General features: G+C 38.0%; 2 protein-coding genes across 2 annotated transcripts; one reads left to right on the plus strand and one right to left on the minus strand.

The window, feature by feature from the left end:
- The first annotated feature begins 640 nt into the window (after positions 1–640).
- Positions 641–1,631, plus strand: LOC113080517 (zinc finger BED domain-containing protein DAYSLEEPER-like). The gene is made up of 2 exons (XM_026252670.1): positions 641–749; positions 1,129–1,631. The coding sequence occupies exons 1-2, from the start codon at positions 641–643 to the stop codon at positions 1,629–1,631; spliced, it is 612 nt and encodes a 203-aa protein (XP_026108455.1).
- Positions 1,632–4,806: 3,175 nt separating this feature from the next.
- On the minus strand, positions 4,807–6,025 carry LOC113080518 (sentrin-specific protease 5-like). Its single transcript, XM_026252671.1, has 6 exons — positions 5,910–6,025; positions 5,616–5,664; positions 5,470–5,520; positions 5,248–5,292; positions 5,088–5,138; positions 4,807–4,869 (listed from the first exon to the last, which is right to left on the minus strand). Exons 2-6 carry the CDS (start codon positions 5,646–5,648, stop codon positions 4,807–4,809), a joined length of 243 nt encoding a protein of 80 aa, XP_026108456.1. The 5' UTR covers positions 5,649–5,664; positions 5,910–6,025.
- Between the last annotated feature and the right edge of the window lie 2,933 nt (positions 6,026–8,958).

Consider the following 8,958-nt stretch of genomic DNA (forward strand, 5'->3'; position numbering starts at 1 on the left):
TTCTGCGCGTTTCATAAGTGTCTCGACCGACAGGTGGCACGCTTGCCGAGTCTGCGTTTGATTGACAGGGGCGGGAACCACACAATCGCAGTCTCAACTGCAGTTAATGCACCTTCACCTCGTGGGTTTTTGTTTATTTTGAGATAGCGTTTACGATTTATTGACATTTATAGTGCGATTTAGTTAGTTATATTTAGGTTACATTTAAGTTAAATATATTTACTGATAAACTAAAGACAGTGACAGATAGTTAGGATAGATATAGTGACACATTTATATAGGCTAAGTTAGATATTGACAGATAGCACAGTAGTTAGAGATATAGAATTTAGATAGATTCATATATATTAGATAGATAGATTCATAGATATATAAATTTATATATAGATTCATATATTAATATATATATAGAGAGAGAGAGAGAGAGAGAGAGATTCATATAGCCTATATATATATATATACTTTCATAATATATAGATTCATAGATAGATAGATATATATAGACATTAATAGAATAGATAGAAATGGAGGCTCCACAGAAGAGATGCCGTAAATCTGTGGTGTGGGAGCATTTCCATTTGGAAACCCCAAATAAAGTGAGATGTATGTATTGTGTTACTTCAACAATACATCATCCATGATGCGCCATTTGAGGAGCACTCATCCTGCCATTTTGCAGTGTGCAGAGGATGGTAACATTCCCCCTGTGCCTAGGCCTGCTACTGACACTGCTGGGCCATCTAAACAAGGTATACATTGTTTGATATAATATGTACTTCATGTAACACTGTTTAGAAAGTCCATAGTTTTAAATAGACTTAGGCTTGTGTCCACCAGCCTTACAACGTAACGTCAATCTTTTCCAAAACTCCCAATCATGTTGAAACAGCTTCACTCTGAATATGTAAATGTAACATCTCACAAACTTAGTCACTGTATTACATAGATATTTTTATAGGCTTGAAGACAACATTTTGGTTTTCCTAATTGTTGTAATTTTATATTGTATTTGATCTGTCTTTGCACACTGAGCATAAACTTTTCCAAACTTGAAAAAGCTTTTATTTTTTTTGAAATTTAGTTTTGTGAAAGTACTTTTAATCTTTTATCTTTATTTTCTTTTAAAAGGCAGACAGAGGGAATTGGATGAGGCTCTTGTAGACATGGTGGTAAAGGATTTGCAGCCCTTCACTATCGTGGAGGATGAGGGTTTCATGGCTTTTGTGAACAAACTTGATCCAAGCTATGTCCTCCCATCCCGGAAGGCACTTAAAACGATGGTAACCGAAAGGTACAACATTTCTAAGGAGAAGACAATGGAGGACCTAAAAAAGGCAGATTTTGTTAGCCTTACAGCTGACATGTGGTCCTCCATTAATATGGACGGATACCTTGGTGTTACTTGCCACTACATAACACCAGAGGCAAAGCTGGCAACTGTTGTACTGGGTGTAAGGAGGTTTTACCAAACACACACAGCCCAGCATCTCATGGAGGCTAAAGCTTTGCTAATGGCTGAGTGGGGAATAACCACCAAAGTTCAGTGTATGGTGACTGATAATGCATCCAACATGATCTTAAGTGCCCAGCTACTGAACCTTCGGCATGTCCATGTTTTGCCCACAATTTAAATTTAATTGTAAAAAAGGCCTAGATCAAACCCCACTCATCAATGAAATACGACAGAAAGCCAGAAAGATAGTGGGGTTATTTAGATCCAGCTGCAAAGCAAAGGACAAGCTTGTGGAGATGCAGGGCTTGATGGGCAGACCAGCTCTGAAACTGATGCAGGAGGTGGACACAAGATGGAACAGCACTTACGACATGTTGCAGCGCTTGTATGAGCAACGAGAGCCAGTGGGTGCAGCGCTATCAAATTTAAACAGTGATACTGCTCCGCTGACAAGTTTTGAGTATAACATTATACAAGAATCGTTGTCACTACTGCAGCCTTTCAAACTCGCAACGACAGAGTTGTCAGAGGAACAGAGAGTGTCTGCTTCAAAGCTCATACCACTTTACAGGATGTTGCAGCACAAGCTATCGCAGAAAAAAGGCCAATCAGCACAGGAATCAACTGCACAATTAGGTAGGCCACAATGACCAAACTACTGTATGTAATGTATTGGCCACAACTGTCATATTATTTTTTATCAATATAACCAATATGGTTTGCTTGTGTTTTGAACAGGCACATACCTGCAAGATGGTCTGCACTCAAGATGTGGTGGGTACGAGTCATTCAGAGCCTTGGCTCTGGCTACACTGCTGGACCCAAGGTTCAAAAATGTGGGTTTTGGAAATCCTGCCAAACTGGAGTGTGCTTCGCTGATGCGTTCAAACACAGCAACTCCTGGTAAGCAGTTTCACTCTTCATCTGACATTATGGAGTTATGTCATCTGAATAATTATGTGACTTATACTTCATATATGCTGTCAGTTTAGACTTAGTAACTAATTGTTGTTTTTACTTTCATTCAGAGCCACAGTCAACATCAGGCCCATCATCATCATCATCAACAACAACATCAACAACAGAAACCCAGGACAGTTTATGGGAACTTTTTGATAGTCGTATCCATGAAACCCAGGCGATACACAGTGCCACAGCAGATGCCACAGTAGAAGTTAAAAAGTACCTAAAAGATGCATTTTTGCCAAGAACCCATGATCCACTAAGTTACTGGAAAGAGAGAGCTGTGATTTTTCCTCATTTGTATGTCCTTGCTAAAAAATATCTATGCATGCCAGCAACAAGTGTCCCTTGGGAGAGGATTTTTTCTAAGGCTGGAGAAATTATCAGTAAAAAAAGAAGTAGGCTAAGCCCTTCCACAGCAGAGCAATTAATATTTTGAATAAAAATCTTTAAAAAAAAAAAAAAAAAATTAGACCATTGTGGATTTATTTGTTTTATTCATTTTTCATGACCAAAATAACCTAGTTATTATTATGATATAGGATTATATAGGATATTATTATAGGATTTTAAAATATCACCACATTAACGAAAACAAAATATTTTTATTTATTTTTAAATGGCTTGTTGTCAAAGTTGTTTCAGATAACATGGGCAATTGGCCACTAGGTGTCACCGTGGAGACGGGTGTCGGTAAAGTTTCGAAGCCTCGAAACAAATACGGCACTTTGCTTCAACTGTTTCAGTGTTTCATGAAGCCTCGCTCTGCCCACCACTATCTGTCTGTAGACTGCAAGACCGGAACGTAACTTGACGAAAGAGGCGTAATTGTTCAAATCAGACAGAACCACGCAAGATGTCAAAACGCGATTTTGTCGAGGAGCGTCTCGCTGCAGCTTGCGGTGGACATCCAACCCCGCCCACATCCAAGTGTAACGCCAGACACAACGCCTATGCCATACGTAAAAATACGTCATCGGGTGATGCCAGGTGACCACCCATGTGTTGTGCGCATGTGCAAAAATGGCGGAAGTATGTTTTTTTTTTTGTCAAAGTACAATTTTAAGACGTAAACAAAATTGAATCAATATGGCGGAAGTATATTGTTTCGGGGATCAAATTAAATAATGTTAATCTTTCGTTTTACTAATACAGGTTAAATAACTTGTATTAAATAAATGTAAATAGTACAAATTAAACCTAGGTCACATCTCTAATGTATGGAAGTAAATTCATCCAAACAGCTAGTAAAACGCCTGCATTGGTTGATTATACTTAGGCAAATTAATAAGATATTTATACCTTTCGCTGTTCGATTATGTAATGACAAATTCATATATTTTATGATCGATTGTAACATACCTTAGACAATATCAAAGTTAAGTAGACAATTTTAAGGCATTTTTATTTATCTAATTCTCTAAAAATATGTTTCACTTTAAGGTGGGAACGTTAGTGATCATATCACTATTTTAAGGATGAATATGGGTGTTATGCAATAACTGGGATCCTCCCCTCTTTATTTAATTTATTTTTTTAAATGGGTTTATTTTCATATTTCTTTCATTTTAAATAAAAAAAAATGTTCCTGACTTTGGCAAATTTATATACTTATATAATTTAAGTATTTTTATTTTCCTTTAATTATATACAAGAACAATTATGATCTACACACTACACACTAATATTTTTTATATGTGCATGGAAAAAAAGTTTATCACCTCGCAAAAAAGAGCAACTACATTTGTATGATAGGATTGACGGTTCTCTATACAGACTAAGCTACACATACATAGGCTTAAGTCATTGGTTGCTTTGATAGATTATGTAAGTAACATGGCATTGACTTTTGGGCCTTTTTCCATCAACACAAATATATATAAAAATGTGTCCAAGTCCTACGGATGCATAAAGATCAATAAAAAGACATCCCTTGTTTCACTGGGTATTGTTATATTTATTTCACAAAACAATAATATTCAACAATGTAGAGTAAATAAATTATTATAAATTAAATAACTCCCAGAAACATGGCTGTTCATCAACACATTTTAATAAGAATGTTTCCATATCCTCGGCGATTGTCAAAGACAAACACACAGGCATCCCTTGCTTTCTCAGTCTCTCCTTTCAGGTAGTCTTTGATTATATTAGACTGTTTTTCTTCGTCCATCTGGAGAAATTCAGGCTCTGTCACCTCTCCATGGAACAGCTCACAGTGGCTCTGAACCCAGCACCATGCTACACCAATGTCCCTTATGTTCCTCTCCGAACTTCCTCTTCAGTTCCTCTTCGATCTGTTGAAAGTACAAAATAAACTGTGTTTGTGGGGTAAATCTAAAATTTACTATAATTATTTTCACAAAAAATAAGTTTTTACCTTATCACTGTCATCTTGACCCATCACAGTTTCCGTACTTGCTGGCTGTTTGGTGATGGTGGACTCTGACAACCTAAACACAGACTCAAAGGTTAGGTTAATGGACCATTTGTAGAGCATCTTTTTAGTAATTCCAACCACTCAAAGCATTCAACACATTTCTAAACATTCAACATTGTGGCCTCTCCAAAGTTTTGTTACTGCTTAACATTCTAGGAGGAAACATTTAGTGTGTCTGGGTAGTTTGAATGCAGAAGAATCCATTTCATGTCATTAACCAGTTGTGTGTACCTTGGATGTGACATGAAGAGCAAACCACCTTCGGAGCTGAGGGATGTCATCCTAACAGATAAAACACAAAATAAAAAACTGAGAATGCATTTGAAAAAACTTCTGGAAAAAATAAATATAAAAAAGGAGAACCTTCCAAAAGAAAATTTGAGGTCATCACCTGGCTAAAGTCAAATGTCCAGTCCAGGGCTATATAGAGTGCATACTGAAACAGACAACAAATACCATTGAGAAAATTCAAATATTGAAATTTACTGACACCAATTTATTGTACTGTACCATACAGATAACACTAGACCGTATTCATCTAAATACTCCATGTAAACTAAACTAAACCTTTGCCATCACCATAACTGCTCAGAATCTGTAGTTCACAGCTTACCATCAGCATGAACAGACCACAATCCAGTCCCTCTCTCTGGGGTGGAATATTCTATCAAATATTTAAATATATAATTCGTTTTTTGTTTTATACATAAAACTACAGAACAAGGACTGAAAAAAAAACTGATGATTGCATTCTTGTACCTTGGTTTTATTGATCTTCCATGGGCCATTCATTTTAAGATGAAGTAACCTGTAGGATTGTAGAAAAAAAACAAAAACAAAAGTGTAGTATGTACACAGCAAGTTCCCAAAACACACATAGATAAATAACAACAATATTCTCATCACTTTAGTGGTTCCCAAGAAACTACAGTTCATCTTGTTGTTCTTTGAGATTCACATACATATTTAGATTAGACAACATACATATACATGCATATATGATTTAAAAAACACAAAAATCAATCAATATCTAAAGACATGCTCTCACTATACCTCCATGCTCCACTGCATGGCTCATGTGGTTCTCTAGGTGAAGTGTAAGAGAGAACATTCAAACCCCCCCCATCACGGCAGAACTGTTCTGGATCAGGTTTGGACTGCAGATGTGTAGGATACTGTAAAACATGATAAATATTATGTGTATTAATATAGAAGGATACAAAGATTTGCCACGAACAGAAACATAGTAAGTCAATTGTGTGGTTGCTCAAACAAGTTATTGTGCAAGAGCTCTCAGTGTATATCATTAAATATATTCCATGTGTTTTGTGTGGGGCCAGTGGAGTACATGTATGTGAGAGAGGTGAAGTGTGTGTGTGTGTGTGTGTGTGAGAGAGAGAGAAAGAGAGATCAGTGTTATGTGTCAGGGATATAAAAAAAAACATGAAGGATGAATCCATGCACATACGTTTTATCAGGATACAGTTAGGAGCATTATGAAAGTAAACACAGCAGTGTTGGTAGCCTTATAACGTGTCTGTGTGAAGTCAGCATTGTGTCTTTGTAACTTTACTAAGGCTCATAACAAAACAGTTATTTTGTCTAACAAAATATTCATTGATAATTTAATGTGTACTTTTTACCATTTTAACTATTAACGTTAAGCAGAGACATACAGTGAGTGTGACTAACACTTTTGGGCTAAGAACTGAATTTTAAATTACTTACAGCCATGGCAGATAACGTCTTCCTCTTCTGGGCAACTGGCAAATACAGAAAACAACAACAACTTCTTCTTTCTGGTGATCGCAAAACAATATTTCCTTCTTTTACAGATTAAAAACAACACAAACTTCTTCACTTCAGTCTCCTTGACGCTTCTTCCTGTTTGAAATTTAATGAGAACGTGACGTAGACGGATATAGGCGCGGCTTATGATGGTACATCCGGGTGGGCAGGGTTGGATGTGTGACGTCTTTGGATGTGGGTGTGGTTTCTGACATCACACCTGGATGTGGGCGGGGTTGGATGTCAACCGCAGGCTGAAGGTTTCGCGCAAGATGGCGGAGTAAGCGCGCGTAAGTTTCGGAGCTGTTCACCTTCAGACTTGCATACTAGTGATTCATAGTTACGTAAAGTATATTTTTGGAGATGCCTTAATGCAGAGTTAAGTGCATCGTGTCATCTTATTGGTACTGTTTAGAATTTTCACTTTTTAAAGACGCACGTGGAGAACTACCTCGGCTAACAGCATCACTAGCTAGCATCTCACAACTACGGCAGCATGCAAGTATCGACGGACAATCCGCTTGTGAACAACCTACACGACTACTGTATGGCAGATGTGCCTGTGATCTGCCTCGGGGACCCTGATTTCCCAGCTCTCCCCATAACTCCTTCCACAACTCCCTCCAAACCTCCTGCACCAAAAAAAATGAAGCCGCAGCGCTCCGTGGATATAGACAGTGAAGGTATTGTGCAGAGAATCTCAGTCATTTTCAACACGAGAATTGACTCCCTGGAAAAAAGTGTGGAGAAAATGATTTCTAACAATACACTGAAGATTGAGGGGCTAAAGAAGACAGTTGATTTTGCCTGCGCTGAGACCAGTGAAGTGAAAGGTAAAGTGACACACATAGATAACCGTGTCAGCGTGGCGGAGAAAAAGATGAGCCTACTGGAACAACGAGTTACTGAGCTGGAAAACTATTCGCGACGGTGGAACCTGCGACTCTTCGGTGTGGTTGAAAACAAAGACCAGAACGTCCGCCAAGAGGTTATACACATCTGTCAGTCCATCCTGCCTGAACACAAGGACAAACTCCCTGATGTTATTGACTCAGTGCATCGTCTTGGCCAACTAAAGAAAGGCGCCACCAAGCCTCGAGGGATAATTATGCAGTTCAGTGCTCGCATTTACCGCGACGCTGTTTGGAAGGCCGCAAAGAAGTCTACTTTCCTGCAAAACAACAAGCTACGTTTTGCCTAAGATTTGTCCCCAGCAGTCAGAGAGCGAAGGATGCAGCTGTGGCCACTGGTGGCTAAAGCACGAGAACAAGGGAAAGCTGCTTATTTCGTTGGAGGTCGAGCCTTTGCTAATGGGACTGAACTGAGTCCTGACTGTGGTAAACGTCACACCTGTCAATATGTGCCTTAACTTTATTAAGATCAGATTCTGCAGATAAAATAACAATATTAAGGTGACTTGACTTGGACTTGACTTGACTTGCCCAAGAAAAAAATACTTGGGACTTACTTGAGACTTGCACATGTGTGACTTGGTCCTATCTCTAATTATTAGTTACACAGAACTTTATTATATTAAATATGGTTCACACATTAACAAATATACACATTTACAAAATTCCTTTACCTCTTACAAAATCCACACACCGTACCAAACATCTACACATCACAACCAATACGAATACCATAGCTGTACAACTTTCACACCCTATACTAAATTTACCCTGTACAATAGCCTACTCATCTGGATTGAAGCAGCAAACATTCATTCAGTGTAAAAGTAAACAAATGTCAAAACATTATTTAATATTTGAATCACAGCTTATATAGTGTTTTGACATCGACAACCCAAGTGCATTTTACCTCAAACTTGCGCCTAGTGAACTTTCTAGTAATCTCTTCTCGGGTCGATATTAACACACTGACAAAAATATATTCAGAATTAAAAGTATTTTTATACCACTTCTTAATGTGTGATTGAGTAAAGGTGTTCACGAGATACCAACCTTTCACGAACTTGCTTTGAACGTCAAACACTCAATCTTTCTCATGGATACACAGCATGCACGGAGGGGAGGGGCTGTGCGTGTGCGCGTGTGTGTGTGTGTGTGTCTGTGTGTGTACAGCAGTAAACTGAATACAATGTTAAATATCTCCTTGTTTCAGATGATGAGAGAGATGAGAACTACTGGCCAGACTTGTGGACTGAATGTCAGGCTAGAGAGTTTAAAAACAGTTTCTCTTAAATGTGCATTTAAAAATCCCAGCTGATTAAACCTGCGCTCCAGGGACCATAATCATCTAACATCTAAAATAAAAGTTTTGAGATTTGTAAATTATTCCATTCCTTTTTTAC

This window comes from Carassius auratus, unplaced genomic scaffold, assembly GCF_003368295.1.
Source record: "Carassius auratus strain Wakin unplaced genomic scaffold, ASM336829v1 scaf_tig00031532, whole genome shotgun sequence".
In the NCBI taxonomy this organism is placed as follows: Eukaryota; Metazoa; Chordata; class Actinopteri; order Cypriniformes; family Cyprinidae; genus Carassius; species Carassius auratus.

What these genes read in the sequence shown, in the direction of transcription:
- LOC113080517 (XM_026252670.1), top strand. Translation starts at nt 641, where the DNA reads ATGCGCCATTTGAGGAGCACTCATCCTGCCATTTTGCAGTGTGCAGAG. An exon ending in TGCTGGGCCATCTAAACAAG is followed by an intron (nt 750 to 1,128) that starts GTATACATTGTT and finishes TTCTTTTAAAAG; the next exon opens with GCAGACAGAGGGAATTGGAT.
- LOC113080518 (XM_026252671.1), bottom strand. Translation starts at nt 5,648, where the DNA reads ATGAATGGCCCATGGAAGATCAATAAAACCAAG. An exon ending in GGAAGATCAATAAAACCAAG is followed by an intron (nt 5,521 to 5,615) that starts GTACAAGAATGC and finishes AATATTTGATAG; the next exon opens with AATATTCCACCCCAGAGAGA. An exon ending in GTGGTCTGTTCATGCTGATG is followed by an intron (nt 5,293 to 5,469) that starts GTAAGCTGTGAA and finishes TGTCTGTTTCAG; the next exon opens with TATGCACTCTATATAGCCCT.